Source organism: Marmota flaviventris, chromosome 3, assembly GCF_047511675.1.
Source record: "Marmota flaviventris isolate mMarFla1 chromosome 3, mMarFla1.hap1, whole genome shotgun sequence".
In the NCBI taxonomy this organism is placed as follows: domain Eukaryota; kingdom Metazoa; phylum Chordata; class Mammalia; order Rodentia; family Sciuridae; genus Marmota; species Marmota flaviventris.
In genome coordinates this window covers 97773874-97795263 of record NC_092500.1, presented here as the reverse complement: position 1 = coordinate 97795263, position 21390 = coordinate 97773874, and the positions used below count along the sequence as shown (strand labels likewise).

The 21390-nt window shown below is 43.8% G+C and overlaps 1 protein-coding gene across 6 annotated transcripts in view; it reads left to right on the top strand.

Moving 5' to 3' along the window:
• Window positions 1-379: 379 nt before the first annotated feature.
• The window catches only part of Etv6 (ETS variant transcription factor 6), a 230364-nt gene continuing 209353 nt past the window's right edge, over window positions 380-21390 (top strand). For 4 of the 6 annotated variants that reach the window (XM_071610138.1, XM_071610136.1, XM_027955976.3 and 1 more), the window contains exon 1: window positions 386-611. Coding sequence is in view for 5 of the 6 variants with exons in the window: in XM_071610136.1 (XP_071466237.1) it covers window positions 579-611 (33 nt within the window). In the remaining variant the exon portion in view is untranslated. Of the gene's footprint in view, window positions 612-21390 lie in introns of all 6 variants that reach the window. The other 2 variants (XM_071610139.1, XM_071610137.1) reach the window with 2 other exon arrangements.

The window sequence follows — 21390 nt, the reverse complement described above, 5'->3', positions numbered from 1 at the left end:
CTCCCGGGCGTCCTCCGCCCGCGCCCCCTCGGCCGCCCCTCCCCCGCCCGGCTTTTATTTCCCCTATGCTGGGCTGTAACCCGAGCTTTTATTTCCTGGTGGCTCCTTTAAGAGGCAGAGCTCTGTGCTGGGAATTCACGTCAGTTTCTGCACTGAAACTCTCAAGATCAATGAGCAAAGAGCTTTCTCAGTTCTGCCTTTCAGTTTCTCTCTTCCAGGAAGGAAAACATTCGAGAGAGCGAGGGAGAGCGGCGGGAGGGCGGGGGCGGGCGCGCCGGCCGCGGGTGGGAGGAGAGACGGGAGGCCGGCGGGCAGCCCGGGTCGCCGCGCCGCGACCCGCAGACCCCGCCGCCGCTCGGCCCGGCTCCCACGCCCCCGCGCCCCGCACGCGCAACTCTGCCGGCCGCCCCGCCCCGCCCGCGGCGCGCTCGCAGACCCCCGGGGCGGCTGCCCGAGAGATGCTGGAAGAAACTTCTTAAATGACCGCGTCCGGCTGCCCGCGGAGCATTTCTGGGTTGGGGAGAGGAAAGGAAAGTGGAAAAAAACTGAGAACTTCCTGATCCCTCTCGCTGTGAGACATGTCTGAGACTCCTGCTCAGTGTAGCATTAAGGTAAAGATCGGCTCCCCTCCCTCTCGGTGGTCGGAAAACCTTGAGCTGCACCGGCCAGGGCAGTCGTGCCGGGCTCCTCGGAGCGGGCTGTTGCAGTTGGTCTGCTCGCAGTAAATTATTTGGGGCGCGAGGCAAGGAGATGCAGCTCGCGGCAGCGTCTGTACCCTTTAGCTTAACCTTGCTGCTCCCAGCCGACGAGCCCCCTGGTCCGCTCCTGGGCCCCCACCCCACCCCCTTTCTTTTTGACAATGAAATGCCCGTCACAATTGGTTAGGAGGAACCCGGGTTCTCCCGAGCTGTTAAACACCTCCGTGATTAGTGCGCTTAAAAAACAACAGTAACAGCAACAACAAAAAAAATCCTGCTCCTTATTCCCACACCTAACATGTGACTAAAATGTAACTTTTGTTCTCGAGGGGTGGTCTCCTTAGGAGAAAAAGTTCTCCAGCCCCTATCGGAAATGGAATCGTTTCTTTCTTTTTTAAAAAGGACTCCTTGGATTTGATCACACAGGATCCACCCCCCCCCCCATTGTAATTGCAAGCACCGTCTTGGTGCTTGGAGAGACAGTCTTGGTGTCAGCTTTTCCTGGGCATTGCACAATGAATTCTTTTTTTGTTGTTTTTTTTAAGCCAAGGTGAATAAAGTTGCTGAATAGTTATTTTTACTCCAATGCATATGAAAGTTGAGCAATCTCAAAAGTAGAAAACTCCTGTGATGCAGGGAGGAAAAATAAGTGACCAGGCAAAATGACCTTCTCTGTTTGACAGTGCAAAGAGGGTATCTAAGAGCAGCAATCTCCCGGTTCTCTGGCCATGTTTTGCAGTATTGTAAAGACAGAATAGATGCTTGAATACACAGTGCTTTCTTCTAAGTAGTCGCGATATGTAATCTAAAAAGGCTATGGTACCTCGGTTTGTTGCTTTTAAAAAGTTGTAAAGTTTGCCACCATTGGGAGGCAGGATGATTTGTCCATCTCCCCCCGATTATTTTTCCCATCTCTGCATTTCTTACAGTTTATGCTTTTCATGGTTCCATCAGTACCCAGGTGGCAAGCTTTCTGCTCCAGTGAGAAGCTGAAACTGCTGAAGTTTGTTTTGGGCTTGGCCTATTTTAATGTGTTCATTGAATGGACACTGCAGAAACAATGGACATATAACCTGTTTTCTTAGTCTAAGGGGAGTTAGAAAAATCTTTCCCGTTTTAACACCGCTTTTCAACTAGGATGTATGCAGGGGAAAGGCGGCATTTTTTTAAATCATTGCGTTCTAGGTTTTCATAATTATAATCAGATTTTAGTGTTACTTATCAGGAAAGATGGTCATGGGTTTGAAGTAAGGCCAATGTGAACTCAAAAGGTGGGTTGGGTTTCTTTGTTTTTGTCTCACAGAAATGACCAATGGAACTTTTGGGCTTCTGTGTTCGTACATATCTCAGGGTATGCATAGAGAGGTGCCACAGTAAAGAACTCGGGATACTTTGATACCTAAATTTCTTTTGCAATGTAAATTAGATTCTACATCTAGTTCAGGAAAATCCTGTGGTATAGATAATCTAATTTATTTGACACTTCATAACAAAAACAGAGGTAACTAAATAATAGGGAATTAAATCAGTAAATTGTATTTGGCTGGATAGCAATAAACCTGCCATCAGGAAAATCTGGACCAGCTACTGAACTTTAACTTTAGGATGAAAACAACAAAAAGCAATCCATTCTTGTGACCTCTGGTCCGTCCCTCTTATAAAGAGATTGTTCTCTGCTGTTCTGATATGCTTATAGTTCTGTGCTGGAGACAGAAGTGTCCTGAATAGTTATTCATTGTACTGTGGAAAAAGTACAGCGGTTCTTTATACATGCAGAACCAAACCCAAACAAACAAAGCACTTTCTTAAATGTGACATAAAAATTGTGTCCATAATTTGCATATCATTTCCCCTCTTATTGCTTATACTCTCAGGTTGATCTTTCTTTTTCTTTCTTTCCTGCTGGGGATTGAACCCAGGGTCTTGCTCAGACTAGTCAAGCACTCTATCACTGAGCTACACACCAGCCCCTTAGTTTTTTTTAGATGCCTCTTTTCATTACTGTGTACTTCTGTGTGATCAAAATAGATTTATTATTCTTCACCAGTCATGAAAGTACCACTTTTATTTTGGATTGTTTGGATTGTTATGGAACCAATCTGTGAATATTTGGTGAAACTACGTGTTTGGATGCACATATGTGAAAAGTATCTTTCCATGGAGTTTGTTGAATTCATGATGTTCTAACAACAAGCCTTAGAGATCAACAAGCAGGATTATTCCAGGTCATCTGAAAATGTTCTGGCGATATGCACAGCATTTCACTTAGTCTTTGGGATGTGGTACATAATAAGAAATGCTAGTAACCCACAAACAAGTTGCTTCTTCTGGAGTCAATGCTTCTAGAATTCAGCAAACAATAAAGTTTTCTGTGGAGTAGAGAATGAATGTCAGTCTTTCAAGGAATGAGCTGATGAGCCTGATGTACTGAAGACGAGTGACATGGAAGGCTCTCTGTACTTGGAGAGATTTCTTTCCCTCCTCCTTGCCACTCCTGAAATCTTCCTCACTTGTTCTCTTGCCCTATAAGCAGCTGGTCAGCCGGTAGTAAATTCCTCAGTAGCTGGGGAGATGGAGCACAGAGGAGCCTGGCCAGAGGTGACCACAGAGGGAAGTACTTGTTTACTTCTGAGCAGAGTCTGTTCTGCTAAAGCAGAGTAGTGTCTGATTTGGGTGGAGTTCCAAGGTGAAATTTCTGAATTGGTCAGTTGGTGACACCTTTAGGTGGGTGGCTGACAATGAATGCCTGATAAGGGCTTTTATCTTTTTTTGTGGTGCTGGGGATTGAACCCAGGGCCTTGTGCATGTGAGGCAAGCACTCTACCAACTGAGCTATATCCTCTTTTCTTTCTCTTTCTCTCCCTCTCTCTCTCTCTTCAAAAGCATCTTCCCATTACCTTAGGAAGTTAGTATCAGAAACATACTTTTGTGAAGAGAGGTTGACCAGTCCAGGGTCACCCAGTCTAACTTGAGCCTCTTCATGTTTTGGCACTCTTGTCACAAGAATTTAAATACTTCAGTCCCTGACTATTTGGGGGTTGTTTTAACTATAAGAACAGGATCTATTCCTTTCCATAAAAAGTTGAATGTTTTTTCAGAGGTGTACACTGATCACAGAATCAGGGAAGAACCCATCTTTTCCATCATTAGCCTTCACCTTTAAGTCACCTGTTCAGTTTTTAAAGTTAGCCAAGTTGCAGCGGAAGATGGTGATGGCCCAGCTGACACAGTCTTTTGCAAGGCTTGGCATGTGCTTTCCTTGGCCAGGACAATCCACAATACAAAAACTAGTCGCATAATGTCCCTGGCCCCCTCTTTCTCTGCCCTCCTGGTTGGTTGGCTTTCATAACAGAATGGACTTTTTTTTTTTTTTTTCTAATTTTGTTGCGAACTGAGCAACTGTCTGGATCTCTTCTGCTGGACTCTAAGCTCCTTGGATTTAGTGATGGTTATCTTAATGACCTAGTACCTTGCTTGGCAGCTGGTGCAGAAACGTTTCTGTCATGTTTACTGACTTGAAGTGAGGTGTGGAGGAGCTGAATGCCCTTTCCTCCCTGTGTTACCTCAGGGTGACTTAACACCTTCATCTGGGGCTTGCAAGAAGTGTTTAATAGGGCCCCTCTATTGGAGCTATCCTTGAGTATCCAAAAGTTATTATTAATAAATTTGATATGATTCTATTTTATTATGATATCAAATCTATTTTATTAAATTTGAGGATAAAATCCTCAAAAACTGTTTTTGTCTAAATAAGCAAAAAATAGAGAAAATGGGCTTAAGGAATCACTGTCAGAGTTCAGATTAGCAAGTGTCTTAAGTTCTTCCAGTTTTTCATCAAAAAATATAAGACATCCAGAGTTGAGAGATCTTAAATATACCCTGGGCCAACCTCCTGTTTTATTCAAGGGGGTTTGGAGAGCTAAGTGGTTTGCTTTAGCCTAGGGGTGACTGAGCCAGATTTGGAGGAACACAGGCTTATAGGGTCTCAGGCCATTGCACCACATTCTTTGGGTTCATGGTGTATCTATAAAAGGCCAAGGAAATTTGATACAATAGGCTTCACTCTCTCCGGCACTTCCTAGCATGGTCCATTTTAATCACAAGCCAGCTGGTGTGAGGGCACAGAGGTATGTGCCAAGGAAGATGGTGTGTGGGAGCATTGGGCTGCCAGGGTCTTGTCAGGTGTGAGAAGAGGAAGTAGTAGGAGGCAGGGATGAAGGAAGAAGGGCCTGGTGGACTTGTGTTTGCACTGCAATTTGCTGCAATGTATATTTATATTTAATGGTGTGTAAGTGCCAGGCAGTTCTGTTTTGGGCTGAAGGCACTGGTATCTGCTGTCAGGTCCCTTGTGAGGATCCTCAAGGGGGCATGGGCTCTTTTATCCAGGGTCAGCCAGACCTATTTATACCTCCACTTGATGTATAATAAGTTCCCTGTTTAAAAACAGTGAAAGCTACAGAAATGGCAGCTGATCCTAGAGAAGTGGCTATGGAAAGTATTCTCCTTAGGGTAGGTTAGGCAGGGGGAAAAATACCTCAGATGTGAGTACCAGAGACAGGAAGAACTAAGATTCTCTCAGTGAAACTGCATTTACTTCCACCAGGGAAGGTCAGGGGTAAGAGGTGGATGGGAGTAACTTGAAGAGCAATTTCATTTTATTATGGATTTTGAAATTGCCCTTTGGTGTGGATCTCGGAGGGAACCAGTGTCAAATGGCACTCTAGAGTGTGGGGTACAGAGTGATACATTTTTCTCTGTGGATACCACGTTAGCTTGCTTTTAGGCACAGTCTGATGCCACTGTGTTTGTAACACACAGTGCTACATGGTGCTGAAGGAACCAATCTCTGTGTGTATTTGTTGAAAAGAACAGAATTCCCATGCTAAGAGGGGCTCAGCTTGAAGCCCATTCATTGACAAACCTAGTATTTGGGGAGAGAAAGGCCAGTCTAAATTAGTGAAAGTTAGAATTACAGACAGTTAAAGAGCGGACAGATTTTAATTGATTTTTTTCTGAACATACAGGAACCAGACAGATAAAGTGGTGCTTACTGGGGCATCTCAGGATGAACCCCAACAAATAGTCCCAATGACTTGTAGTTCCCCACCATGTATTGGATAGGAATGAGTGCTACCACGTGCTCCAAACTATTCCTTTAGAGTTGCAATATTATCACAGATCTATTATGTGCCCTGTTAATTTTCTTGGTGGCCCTTTCATCTTAGGTAGTGAAAATATACAGTTTAGCCGGGTCTTGTTGCAGTGATCTGGAATTCTCACAGCATGGGTGAGAGGCCTGATTAGGAAGGTCTGTCCCTAAAGTCAGAGTGGGCTGCTCCGTTGAGCTCAGCTACTCATACAGTCCTGTGCACTACTCTTGTGAATGTAAACAGCTTAATAAAGACAGTCTTAGAGCCCTCTCATTTTTAGAACTTTATACATTATATCTAATTGGAAAGTGTCTGTTGCTTTAATGGTCATTGCTCCTGCAACAACTAGTACATGTCTGCAGCTGTATGATGATTTACTGTTCAGAGGCACTTTCTTCTTCTCTTCCTCCTCCCCCATTCCCTCCTTCATCAGCACCATCCTTTATTGCATACTAACATGTGCTGGTCCTTGTGCCAAGTGTTTTATTTACATTATCTCATTTAGTCTTCACAATTCTCTCCAGGATGCAGTTTTTCTCCCCATTTGACAGCGAGGAAACTGAAGCCCAGAGAAGCTGAGTGATATATTGGACTCAGATCCCCAGACTATATGGAGCAATGTGAGGGCCAGAGTCTATATCATAGGACTACAGTTAGTTCCAAAGTGTTTTCATGACTCTGTTCCGAAGGACAGCCATCTTTGTGAAGAAAATTAGAAACTCAGAGTGATGAGGACTCGTAGTTCTTCATGGGAGCTAAGATGATAGGCAGGAGTAACACTCGAAGAGATCCTTGCAGTTTTCCTATGGTTCCTCTGTAAGCTGATCTTTGCTGAAGGCGGGTATTCCTAGCCGTTCAACAGGTAGTGGGACAGCCAGATAGTCACACTGAGCTATCTACCCTGGGATGGATGTCCATGGCTTCCATTTTTGCCCCAATCCTGAATATCCCATGGTGATGTGTTGTCTCAACAAGTTTCATTTTGGGCCCTTATGCTTTGCTCAGAAACTCTCTCTTCCTTTTCTATGTTTCATACCTCCCCTTGTACCTAACTACTCCTTGATTGAGTGGTTGGATGTCTGTGGGGTTTTGTCCTCAGTTTGACCAGCCTCTGGGTCAGACACCTTCTGTGTCTCCATCAGTCCTACTCTGTCTCTTCTCCTTGCACAACTTTTTGATTTACAGCTTTTTACTCAATCCATGAACATAATGGATAATGGCTATTTTCCTCGCTTTCTTAAAACATCCCTCATGTACATTTTTAGTACATGTGATTTCTGGGGATCTATTCGAAGTCTTTGCCAATGTTCCCTGATTTTCCCTCCACCACCAGAGGAACAATTTTTTTGTCTTCTCCTTTCTCGTGACAGCCTGCGCATATTGGCCTTATTTTTTTCTAACTTCCTTGAATGAAGAGAAAATTTTGGCCATCTCCCTTCATCAATTTCTGAATGTAAACCGCTTAATAAAGATAGTCTTAGAGGAGATGAGGGAAGGTTGCAGAGAGAAGGAAAAGGAGGGAGGAAAGAGGGAAAAGTAGCATGGAAATATCACAAAGGAATTTAGGAAGCACGACCCAAACTTTTCATGAAAATGATGAAGAAACCGAGTCATTTAAGTAACTTGCCCAGGAACACTTTGCTAACTGTAGCCAAGCCAGAGTCAGAATCAGGTGTTCTGTCCTAGGCCTATGTCCTTCGAACCCCACAGCAGAAGAGCAATCATAAAAAGCAGACAAGGATTCACAGCAGAGCTTCCCTGGTATGACTCATCTGTAGGGTTAAACCTCTGTACGGCACTGCAGAATGGTGATGCTTGTGTTTATAATTATGACTCCCAAGTTAAATTATGAGATTTAAGAAGTGAGGAAAGAATGAAGTATATTTTGGAAAGATATCCTACAAAAAAGGTTGGCATAAAAATAACGTTAAGTTTTTAAAGGCTAAGCTTCACTTATCTGGATACATGATTTATAAAATTATTCTCCAGTGGAGAAGTGAAAGAGCTGGCAGTGCTCTGGGGCCCTGTGTACTCCTTGGGGGTATTTTCTCTTTGTATGTGGGAGTCAGACATAGGGAAAACAACTTCATTTCCTGAATGACCCAAAAAGGACATTTTACCCTGCCGGCGTGAATGCTGCTGGTTGTTGCTGGTAATGTACTTCAAATCACCACCGCTTTAGATTTAGATTTTATTCTGTCTTATGTTCCTTGGTTCTTACCCATAAAGTCAACTTCCTATAGAGGGTAGTAGCATAAGTGACTGAGAAGAGGGATCCACTCAATGTGATGTGCTCCCCGGGGGAGGAGACAGATGTTGGAGTAGACAGGCTGGTGAAGCCTGGTCCTTGTACTTGAACTAGCTTGAGTTTCTTAATCATGAACCTAGTGATGATAAAACTATATACCTCTTAGAGTTGTCAGGATATGTAAATTGTATTATGCTGTTAAAAGGAATTCTTCCCTTTTACATATCATCTGTTAAATGTGGATTGAGAAGGGGCTAGACATTTTCTAGTTCATTATGAGTTGAATACAGATGCCAGAGATGTTGATAGTCTTGCTCAAGCTCACAGGGCTGGCAGGTGGTCCTGCCTGGGCTAAAACCTAGGTCTCCCAAGTTGGGTGACATCCAGCATTGTGCTGTCATCGAAGTCCTGGAGTTTTCCTTAGGGCTGGGGTCACCCTGCTCAGAAAAGCTCTTGTTTTAACTTTAATTGAACTCAAGCCTTGACAACAGGAGAGATGAGCCAACTGCAGTTTTGCGACCATACCACATGCCTTTTGTATCTTGCAGCAGAATTTTGAGGGAAATAGCTAGTGTGGCTTTGAATAAGTTTCCAGAGATGAAAGAAAAGGAAAAAACCTAAGTCCGTACAGTGACTCTAACTAGCACTATTACTCAGCACTCAAGTATTCAAACGTATTCAGGGATCTGCTTGTTCATACAGTCACTTATTATTTGTGACTGGGGTGAGACTTGAAAGACGGCATCAATTCTTAGTCTGCTTTGTTTCACAGGCAATTCCATGTCTGTCTGACCACAGAACAGACGCTGTTTGCGGTGGGGTGGTGAATTTCCAGTTTCATAAGCTGGGAGTAGATGGCCTTCATGGAAATTTAATTACATGGAAGAGTTTGAAAAAGCCAAATTTGTTACCTTGTGGCATGAGGGAACCTTTGTTTCCAGTGTAAGTTAAGGGGCTGAAGTATCTCTTTTCAGCAGCCCTATTCTTTTTGCAGTGGACTTAAAATCCAAATCTTCATTTGCATATGCATGTTACCTGAGAAGATGAGATGGAGGCTGGAAAAATACCCTTTTGAAGAATAGTGGAGAGAGTGTTCACTGCTCTCTTCTTCCCCATTACACAGGTATGGGGCCTTCAGATGGTTAAAGAGGTTTGGAGGGATACCATGCCCCTGTCCTCCCACCGGAAGAAAGCCACCAGTAGACATGGGTGATTCTCCCTCCTCTCAGCAGTCTGGTACCTCTGCTGTGGGTTATGATGGGCCACGTAACTATCTTTCTTTAGACTTATCTGTATGACGAGGTCAGAGATCCTTGCTTTGTTCCCGTCTCGTATAAATGAGCAAGCTGGCTCTATGTTTCCTGGAAGAAATGAACTGCCGATAAAAATCAGTCTTGTAATTAAAAAACAAAAAAAAAGAACAGCCTGTTTGTCTCTGAAGCTACCCATTTCCCCAAACACTCCCGCTTGCTCCCTAGTGATAGTAGGAGTCTAGGCATAGCAGCTAAAGTTCTGGAACCGAGAGAGAAGCAAAGAGAAGGGCCAAAGGCTGCCCACCTCACTGCAGGTGTGGCCCCAAGAGTGCTAGTGTCCCTGATGAAGAAGGAAGCTCAAGGGACGACTTAGCATCAGTGTTGTCTCAAACCTAATCATTAATATTTTGGCAAACTGGGGAGGGCATGGGGAAATACTGGGGGACAAAATTGCCAAATTATGTTATGTCCATGTATAAGTATACCACATGAATTTCATGAGCATGTGTGTGTGTGTATAATCATAATGAACTAATTGAAATAATAATAATAACAATAGAAGAGAAATTGATAGAGTAGAACAATTGATAAAGTAGAACAAGCAGATGCGGGAGGGAGGAAGCATGGGAAAGGGAAGGTACTAGAGAATGAGATTGATCAAATTATTATGTGTGTGTATAGATATGGCATAATGAATCCCACTATTATGTCCAATCAGGACATAATAAAAATTTTTAAAAATACTTGGACAAATAGATCAGTACCAGAGTGGGTAGGAGGAAATAGAATGTAGATTTCATAAAGAGGGAGGCAGGGTTTTGCTAAGCTTTTTCTTTAACTGCTTTTGAGGCGCTCTGACTTGGGAAGGAAACATCTCAACATTAATTCCTTCATTATTCGTTGTTTTTGTCTAGACCATTTGTCTTTCCCAGGCTGTTCTCTATCATCAAATCAGACTCCTGTTGAAGCAAACCACACTGTGGCGTCTCCTGACTCTCCCTGTAGTTCAGCTAATTGTTTTCATGTATTGATTTGTGATCACAGTCCAATCACCCAGAGGGGCAGAAGTGAATTCTCCGTTCTTTGGACATTTGTGTGTATTCGTGCCAAAGTTCTTGCCATCGGGTTGGTGTGGCTGGTTTTGGAAAAATGACAAATCTGACTGATGGACCTCTGGTGCTTTTTGTTGTGTCCTTTTGACTTGAGGTCTGGGAGATTTATAAAATCCATGTCATGAGTTTGCTTGACTGGTGTTTTGAGCTGTTGAGACCCATGGCTTTCCTGACAGTAATGGTCAATGATAGTGGGCATACAGGTCAGGGGCTTCTCACTTGGTGCCTTTTGATGTGATCTTTATTCAAAGTAGGAGAGTTGTTATTTGGGGGATAAAATCTGAGTGATTTTGAGCAGATTCCCCAGTCTGGGTAAATCTTTTCTTCCCCATGACTTTGGGACCTGAATGACTGGATTTGGCTGAGTATACCTCAAACCCCCTGGAAAGCTGCCAGCTCTTTATTTGACTTGGTGCCACTTAGTCCTGTACTTAGTCTGCTGACTCTGACACTTTGAGGGGAGGTGGGAAGGAGAGACCGTACCAGTGGTAAAGGTAAGAGTGTTTTCTCTCACCAGAGAAACAAAGGCTCCTTTTCTGGATTTTGTGTTCTGTTTTCTTGTGTCTCTGATGTTCTGCTTTGGCAGGGCTGAATTAGGAGGTGATGGTGTATTTCTCTGCAGGCAGAAGTCAGCTGTAGGTCAGACACAGCTGTGGAACACGCAGGAATCCAGCGGGAATCTTGGCGAGCACAGTAAAGCTGGAGCGATGATCCTCTAGTCTTTTTCAGCATGCTGTAAGGGTATCTTTGACTTTCACCTAGACGGGCTGGGAGATGGGCAAAGGGACCTAGGTGTTAACTTACATCTCAAGTTGGACACCTGTTAGTGTATCTGACCTGCACACTTTCACCCTTCCTGATACTTTCCAGGGCCCTGTGCATGCTAGGCAAGTGCTCTACCACTGAGCCACATTCATACCCCTTTTTTAAAAAAGAATTATTTTGAGACAGGGTCTCCTTGAGTTGCTCAAGCTGGCCTAAAACTTGTGATCCTTCTGCCTCGGCCTTCTATATAGCGGGGATTACAGGCTTGCACCACCATGCCCATCAGTACTTTGACTTTCCTGAGCTACCTACTCTTAGAAAATGAATAAGGAGCCACTGAAATTGACAGCAGTGTATTCACTTAGCATCTTCTGGGTGCAATGTGGTGTGCTTTGCTGAGAGGTAGGTGAAGCAATACTTTAAGGGGGAACAAACTTAAAAAATGCAAGAAGGAAGAAAGGTAGCCCAGTAGACCCCCAGATAGGCCTTGTTATTCCAGCAAGGACGGAAGAGGTGGGCCCAGTGGCATTTACCACTGTGAATGTAAACCAGCTCTTGTGAGAATTTGTCTGACTTGAAAAACTTGGCAAAATGGCCAAATGGAGCTTCTCTCAGCAGGGGGAATGCCTGTGTATGCTTTTGTGGTTAGTCCTCGTGTTGAGCAGTCTGATTTAAGGGAAGGATGGTCTGTGTACATTTTCATTTCAGCTGTGGTCTTGAAAGGTTTACCATGGGGAGGTGTGGGTGGATGAGAAGATAGTCCTCTTGCCTTGTGGTTGGTTTATATCTAGGTTATAGGTGAATGAGAGTTCACAGCACAGCCTGTTTCTTGTTTGGGTGCATTTTAGAATGACCTACAGAGCCTCATTTGGGCAAGCCTAGGTACCCTATCTTGATGCACACATTTGGGGACTACCAGGTTTAGTGCCAAATGGATTGTTGGAAAGAATTCACTTCATAGCTCTCATCCTCAAATTGATGTCTGTGATTCTTCTTAGCATCTTGGATTACCTGAGTTTTATTCCTGTAATTATTTTGGAACCTCTGTGGGGCAGTCTGCATTGCTTTGGGGAAGTTCTGCACATTGAGGCAATGTGGCTGCCCACTTGACTGATGATCATGTTTGGCACTTCAGGGGCTTCTGTTGTACCATGTGCCCAAAGGGACGTCTCTCAGCTGGTCCCTAGGGCACAAATGTTAGGTTTGGGGGGAAATTCACAATTTCAGATTTGTTCTTTGTCTACACTTGTGTGTATCAATGATGTCATAAATGAGATACATTGAAAGATTTCTTCACACACTGACACTTGTGAAGTAGCTTCTTTGAGTAGGGGAAGGGGTCCCAGGTAAGGTCACTAAAGGCTCAAGCCTGGGAACCCATACTGGAGGTTAGAATGAACATGTTCTAGAGAGAACAGTGCGAGGGTAGTTGACATAGTGCCTTCAAGTGCTGTGCTTAGCTGTGGGCATGACTGGTGTGGCTTGTGCATTTTGGGGCATTATTCTACTTTTATTTCCAGGGTTTGGTTTTGGGACACGGTTTTGCATATATGCATGTGTACTGTGTGCTCATAGTATTGTAAGTTTTAGAAATTATAGAATAATCGGTTTTCTAGCATAGAAAGGAAAAGATTGCACAAACCTCAGCCTTGTGGCAAAGGAACCTTACGTATAGATGTAAAATATATCTCCTTGGAGGGTTGGCTTTGTGATGGGCTATAAACGGATTGTTAAACAGCAAGCTGAGGGGCTGTTAACAAGCTGTTTCTAAGAGCATCTCCCTGGTTTGGTCTGAAAAGGTAATGTGTACATATTGCAGCTATGAAATAGTTAGTCTGTGGTGTTTATATGTTGGGAGGGGTGTGTGTGTGTGTATGTGTGTGTTCGTTCAGTGGTGAATGGACTGAGAAGATAATTTAAAATGTTGTTTATTTGTTCCCGTGTCAGTGTCTGCTTCTAAACAGGGCAGTGTTTTAGTTTGTTTTTTAAGCTGGTTTACATGAAGAGGTATTTGATCAGTCACAGGATATGTATCAACCAAACTTCAGAAAGTGTATGTTTTATGATATCACCCTTGGTTCATGATAGATGCTTGAAGGGGTTCTTACCTCAGAATACCTGAATAATAGGTAAGTTGCCTTGCCATCAGCACTCTAGCTATTCTATTCTCAAGTTCAATAAATCAGGGTTTTCATTATGTGTCTGGTCTTATTTGAACTTCACACTCAGGTGGCATAACTGAAAGCTGGCCCATGCCTGTTTCTGCCACTGTTGGATCTTTAATGGAAAAGAGCTCTTTCTTGTTACTAGGATGCCATGCTTCCACTACCTTAGCAGCGGCTGTGTTAAAAAACAGGGGTCTCTTCTAATCTTCTGACTGCATCAGTTTGCTAGCCTGGCAAAGCCTTATTATTGTTGTTATGTATGTATGTATGTATGTGCCATGTAAGCCAGCTCCTGCCAAGAGATGTTGATGAGCAGGATTATTGTGCAAGGAGACGGCAGCTTTTCTTGGTGGAGGTGTCTGTTACAAGAATCTGCCGAAGAGTCATCATAAAGACAGGGCTAAATAAAACCATTCAGGATATAAATCACAGGGGAGAACCGCGCCCCCCCCCCCCCCCAAGGATAGTAAACCAGTAGTTCTGCCAAGTCACCTCTCTGTCATTCTTTAAGGGCCATCTTAAAGCCAGCACTGCCACAAAAGTCAGCCAAGGGTAAGGGTAGTGCATGATGACACTTCTCTAGTCCGTGGCACACTAATAGGCTTATCCACAGTTGCTTCTTAAGGCTTCTGGATTCAAAGCTTTGGGGAGGTGGATATGCTGTCTTTCTGGTGCAAGGCAGTCTGGTGCCACACACCACACCTGCTGACCTTCTTCACTCTGGGTATCGCTTACTTGCTTCTGGCCCCAGACTCTGGGTGTCTCCTATCTGTTCCTTCAGCCTTCATTCCTGTGTCCTTCAGTCCATCCTAGAATGATTCTTGGCCAATGAAAATTTGAATTAGCCACTCCATCTCAGCTGCTTGGTCATGACATGCAAGGCCCTTGATGGTCTACTTTCTAGTATCTCCAATTTCCCCTTCCACCATATGTTCCACCAAGTAGTACCTGCTCTTGTCCCAAACCACATGATAAGCTTTTATGCCTGGAATCTTCCCTTGATCATTTTTCTGCCTGACAGCCATCTGTTATTCTTTGCTGACAGGCACAGTACCTGCAATTCACTGAACAGGCTTCTTTGGCAGTGATCCAGTTATAGATCAATGGCTTATTGTCCTCACTAGTGTGAAAGCCCACTGAGGGCAGGAGTCAGATAGATTCATTTTTATATTTCCAGTGTCTTGTGCAGTGCCTGGCACAAAGGCAGGCCAAAGTATTTTAGTTCAGTGAATTTGTGTGTGTGTGTGTGTGTGTGTGTGGTGCTGGGATAAGCCTATTAGTGTGGTGTGGGATTGAATCCAGGGCCTTGTGCATGCAAGGCAAGCATTCTACCAACTAAGCTATATCCCCAATCCCTAGTTCAGTGAATTTTTTAAAAACCAAAGTATTTGTGAAGCTTTTATTGTGGGCTTAGTGGATGTTGGGCTTGGTTATAGGTAACATGAAGATCTTACTGTTGGAATCTTAATCTAATACCCCTTGAGAGTTGAGGAAGGAAGTCACATAAAGACTTACTTTATTTACTTATTTCTGTTCTGGGGATGGAATCCGGGGCCTTGTTCCTGCTAAGCAAGACTCTACCACTAAAATGTGTCTGGACTGAGACTTATGTTTTAAAGCCACATCAGAACTGCAGAATAGGGCTAACACATTGCTACTCTCACTGTTTAATGTGTTCCTGGGAGGCTTCTGTACTGCACACACAAAGCATCCACTTATTCTCCCTCTTGAGGCTCACCTTTAGGAGAGAAATAGATAGTTGGAAAAAAAGTTTGATAGCCTTTGGGCTGGATATGCGAGAAAAGCTTGGCTCTAAATAAACTTATTGTTTTAGTCAGCTTTTTGTTGTTGTTGTTGCTGTGACCAAAAGACCTGACAAGAACAATTAGAGGAGGAAAAGTTTATTTTGGGGTGGGGGGGGGAGCTCATGGTTTCAGAAGTCTTAGCCTATAGACAGCCAGCTCCATTCCTCGGGGCTCAAGGTAAGGCAGAACATCATGGCAGAAGTATATGGCAGAGGAAACTATTGTGGGACATAGTACCAGGAAGCAGAGAGAGAGTTCTGCTTACCAAGAACAAAATATTACCCCAAAGGCGGTACCCCCTCCCACCTCCTCCAGCCACACCCTACGTGCCTAGTTACATCCTGTTAATCCCTATTAGGGGATTAATGCCCTGATAGGTTAAACCTCTTTAAACCTAATCCTTTCACTGCTAAACTATCTTGCATTGTCTCACACATGAGCTTTTGGGGGACGCCTGTATCTAAACCATAACATTTATGTACTGATCTCTCTTGTGGTGTGGGCTAGGGAAAGAGAGCCAATGACTATTTGTGGCAGTAGCCACTGGCAGTTGGTCTTTGCTGGCTATAATGCTCTGGGAACCAGTGGCCTGTCAAGATTGACTGGTGCTGCCAGTTGTTCCCCTCCTCTTTACCCTTCTATATAACCAGAAAGAAGCTCCACCTCCTGAGCCTTTTATGAAATTTGTGATTGCCTTTCCAGGTAGACAGACAAAGCCAACCCTTTCCTTGGGTCACCTCTTCTCAGTCTTCTCCAGAGCCCATGTTTTCTCCACACTTGTCTGGGAGGAAGATCTCTTTGGAGCTCTTATTTTATTGCTGCTGTGCTTCCTATGGGGGACTAAACTAGTGAGAATGATGCAATGTACCACAGCACTAGGAAAACAACCCAGAGGCATGGCTTATGGATGGTGTGCGGCTTAGCATTTCTGTTTTCTGTGGACAGCTCAGTGGGACTTGCCTACAGAGGGGACTCTTAGTGAGAAACTGCTGTGACTCCATTTTTGAGAAACCAGCCTCTACCTCAGAGCAAAGCCTGTCCTAAGGAAGGGGGCGTGACCCTTGTCCTTGGAAAAACCCACAGAGCACTCCTAGGCACATACCCACCCTGCTGAGTTGTTTGTCTACAAATAACAGGAGAGATCTGCAGCACCAGGTGTCCTTGATTCAGTTAGGCTAGGTAGGACCCATAGCAACCCCCTAGCAACCACCAATCAGCATGAGATAGAGAAAATACCTGGGATGCCAGATGATTCCCCAGTAGTTTATGGTGGTTGATAACATGTGGGGAAACCATGTAGTTTAGCACGTACATCCCTCATGGCCTAAACCAATCAGTTCAAAGGAATCCCCCTCTTGTACTAACCAATCACGCCTACCCAACTTGTTCCCGCCAGTGAATGTGCTAATCAATGTTAAGAGTTGTTGGGAATGATTTGCTATGTGATGTTGTGACACATAGAGTATCCCCCCAAAACCTATAAAATCTCACTGAACAAAGGACCGCTACTCATTCCCTGGGACTGCTGCGTTGGGAACGGTTGTGAGTCCAGGCTCGAGCTTGCAATAAAGACTCTTGTGTGATTGCATCGGATTCGGCTTCTGGAGGTCTATTGGGGTCCCACGAATCTGGCATTACACTAGGACAGTGTCTTAGGGCTATGAATCTGATAAGTGCCAGCTGATATGAGGTGAGATGGACCAATCAGGAGAAGTCAGATATTTTTAGATTGAAGTAGACATATCTGGGCCTTCCATACAAGTCCAAAGGGCTCATTTTGTCCATATTCTTGTTGCCATTGATACATAGCTGGGATGTGAGGCTTTAAGCTATGTGAAAAGTTTCAACTTCTTGAACCAACCAGACCTCAGCAACTGTACTTTTACAGTTCCCTCAAAACTGTCACGAGTTTTCCTGACCACCTGCTGGGGCTTTTTCTTCCAGACCCACGCTGCAGCTGCCTGCCTGCCCTGTTGCCCTTGACCTCACCTTGGCTGCAGGTGGGTCTGTCCCCAGGCTGCTTTTCTTAGTCTCTTTGTCCTTGTATGGAGCCTTCTGGTTCCCTTGTCTTTCTCAAAATGAGCTCTAACAAGATCAGGGGATGAGCTACACAGGATTCCTGCAGCAGTTTGGGAGTTGTTACGGGGTGCTAATCTTGGCTACTTGAGAAACAGAAAAGCATAGATCTGTGTGCAAATGTAAAAATGGAACTTTGAGGAAGCCCTGATGTAGAGGCTGGCCACTTGGGGCATGCTTTTATGTACTTGGTATATACAGCTCATCCCCCAACATGCTGCTGTCCAGTTTCCTTCTACAGGTACGACCAAGATCCGGTCTCCATGCCTTCATGCCAAGGCTGTGTTGTGCACCCATTTCCTCCCCCTTCCACTCTCAGCCTGACCAGACCCCATGGTGAGCCTACTCTTCATGGAACATGGAGATCTAGGGCTTAGCACTTGTGGGACCCAGTGTTCCTGATAATTAGTGTGTCACATTCTCATCTTGAGACCATCCTCCGTTTAGTTGTGTGGGCAATTCTTAATTTGTTTGGGTGATTGTCTTAGTTTTAGTAACAAACTTTTGAACCTCTGCAAGTATGTTAGAGCTACTGGTCATAATTTTTATTTGTTGTTGCTTAAAAATTGACCTGCTTTGGAGAAAACTTCAGAACCTTTTTCCATGAGCTGTTGTAGTGTAAATAGGAGTGACAAGTGCCCTGTGCCATTGTGTGGGAGGGGCACTGTTCCCTCTCCCCACTCCAGCAAAAGTTGATGTATTTTACAAACCTAAATTTTTGATGTATGATCTGGTAAAGGACTTCTCTCTCTTTTAAAATTTATATGACAAGCCTTACAAAAGAGTATGCTGTTATATTTTAACAAATTGCTCCCATCAAAAATAAAATTGAGGGACTGGGGTCTTGGTTCAGTGGTGGAGCGCTTGCCTCACATGTATGAGGCACTGGGTTCGATTCTCAGCAACACGTATAAATAAATGAATAAAATGAAGGTCTATCAACACTAAAAAAACATTTTAAAAATAAAATAAAATTGAAAATAAAAAGTGAGACTGTTAAGGAGTGGCCTCACTTCCAACCAGTCTTCCATGTGGTAAAGGTGACACTCAGTTACCAAGGATGCCACCTGTGCCAAGCGTCTTTTTCTGAACTTCCTCCATTTTTATGATCCCTGACTGGCACTGAGAAGGGCTCATTAGTATGTTTGTCTTTCTTCTGCATGCAAGTTGCAAGGACACTTAAGCCTCATGCTTCAGGGCAGAATCTGATCACAAGCTGAGATCAGGAAGAAAATTTCCCCCTGTGGTATTGTATTACACAATCGCCCAGCCAGGTGCTCTACCCCTGTTAAACAAACACACAAGCATACAAGCACTTGCCTCCATACTGGCCATTTTCAGAGCAGGATGTTGGACCTTGTAGACAGCAGCCTCATTCATTTGGCAAGTCCCTGTACTCTTAAGATGGAAGGAAGTCTCCTTTTGCTCCTTCTTCTGTGTGCTGTGCTGAGCTCAGGCCATGTCTTCAGATGCCGGCAACCCTTTTAGCTCTCGTTTTGTGGGAGATTTAAAATGGTGCCTAAGTATATACACACCCACACATACATGCACATGTACACATATCTTTCAGTTGATTTATGTAAAACTCGATCCCCTTTCCTAGGCTTTGCTTTAGTTTCTACACCACATAAAACTCATATGCATGCCCAGAACATCAAAATATGGTCCCCAAATAGTAGTGGAATTCTTTTACCACAGTGCCTGCAGTTGCCAGTCTCAAGTTTTTCTTCTAAGTAGCTTGGAGGTCTGGTCCAAAGGAACCTGAGGGAGAGGGGAGGGACAGGGACAAACTTTTTCTTCTCTTTTTTTTTTAAAAGACTCTGGCTGTGTTGCCTCTTGTGCAGTAGGATAATTACCAGCGATTCCCAGGCTCACTGCTTTTCTTCCTTTGCATCTCTATCTCCTGTGGTGCAGTACTTCCTTCTGTCTCTATTATTAGCTTTCTTAGCTTTGCCATTCAGTTCCCCACCTCTCCTTGCTCCCCTCCTTATCTCCCTCCAGCACTTCTCCCTTCACCTCTGTAGAGGTATTTAGGGAGCCAGCTTGCCAGCTTTCATGTTCCATTCACACGTGAACCTTCCTTTTCTTTATTAATGCAAAATAATTTTGTTCCTCTTGCATCGCATTATGCATTCATCCATGTGCCCAAAATAGAAACCATCACCCTCCAGCACATCACGTCTGCCCTGTAAACCCTTGGAGCAGAATGTACCGTAGTGAGTTCACCCACAGCATTGGGGCTCTCCGGCCCTTCCTGCCGCTTGCTCATCTTCATATCATCTTTTTGCCTTTCTGCTTTTTTTTTTTTTTTTTTTTTTTTTTTTTTTTTTTAATTTTTTATTGTTGGCTGTTCAAAACATTACATAGTTCTTGATATATCATATTTCACAATTTGATTCAAGTGGGTTATGAGCTCCCATTTTTACCCCATATACAGATTGCAGAATCACGTCAGTTACACATCCATTGATTTACATATTGCCATACTAGTGTCTGTTGTATTCTGCTGTCTTTCCTATCCTCTACTATCCCCCCTCCCCTCCCCTCCCCTCCCCTCCCCTCTTCTCTCTCTGCCCCCTTTACTGACATTCGTTTGTCCCCCTTGTATTATTTTTCCCCTTCCCCTCACTTCCTCTTGTATGTACTTTTGTATACCTCTGAGGGTCTCCTTCCATTTCCATGCATTTTCCCTTCTCTCTCCCTTTCCCTCCCACCTCTCATCCCTGTTTAATGTTAATCTTCTTCTCATGCTCTTCGACCCTACTCTGTTCTTAGCTACTCTCCTTATATCAAAGAAGACATTAGACATTTGTTTTTTAGGGATTGGCTAGCTTCACTTAGCATAATCTGCTCTAATGCCATCCATTTCCCTGTAAATTCTATGATTTTGTCATTTTTTAATGCAGAGTAATACTCCATTGTGTATAAATGCCACATTTTTTTTATCCATTCATCCATTGAAGGGCATCTAGGTTGGTTCCACAGTCTAGCTATTGTGAATTGTGCTGCTATGAACATCGATGTAGCAGTGTCCCTGTAGCATGCTCTTTTTAGGTCTTTAGGGAATAGACCGAGAAGGGGAATAGCTGGGTCAAATGGTGGCTCCATTCCCAGCTTTCCAAGAAATCTCCATACTGCTTTCCAAATTGGCTGCACCAATTTGCAGTCCCACCAGCAATGTACAAGTGTACCCTTTTCCCCACATCCTCGCCAGCACTTGTTGTTGTTTGACTTCATAATGGCTGCCAATCTAACTGGAGTGAGATGGTATCTTAGGGTGGTTTTGATTTGCATTTCTCTGACTGCTAGAGATGGTGAGCATTTTTTCATGTACTTGTTGATTGACTGTATGTCCTCCTCTGAGAAGTGTCTGTTCAGGTCCTTGGCCCATTTGTTGATTGGGTTGTTTGTTCTCTTATTGTCTAATTTTTTGAGCTCTTTGTATACTCTGGATATTAGGGCTCTATCTGAGGTGTGAGGAGTAAAGATTTGTTCCCAGGATGTAGGCTCTCTATTTACCTCTCTTATTGTATCTTTTGCTGAGAAAAAACTTTTTAGTTTGAGTAAGTCCCATTTGTTGATTCTAGTTATTAACTTTTGTGCTATGGGTGTCCTATTGAGGAATTTGGAGCCCGACCCCACCGACTGTAGATCGTAGCCAACTTTCTCTTCTATCAGACGGCGCGTCTCTGATTTGATATCAAGCTCCTTGATCCATTTTGAATTAACTTTTGTGCATGGCGAGAGAAAGGGATTCAGTTTCATTTTGTTGCATATGGATTTCCAGTTTTCCCAGCACCATTTGTTGAAGATGCTATCCTTCCTCCATTGCATGCTTTTAGCCCCTTTATCAAATATAAGATAGTTGTAGTTTTGTGGATTGGTTTCTGTGTCCTCTATTCTGTACCATTGGTCCACCCGCCTGTTTTGGTACCAGTACCATGCTGTTTTTGTTACTATTGCTCTGTAATATAGTTTGAAGTCTGGTATCGCTATACCGCCTGATTCACACTTCCTGCTTAGCATTGTTTTTGCTATTCTGGGTCTTTTATTTTTCCATATGAATTTCATGATTGCTTTCTCTATTTCTACAAGAAATGCCGTTGGGATTTTGATTG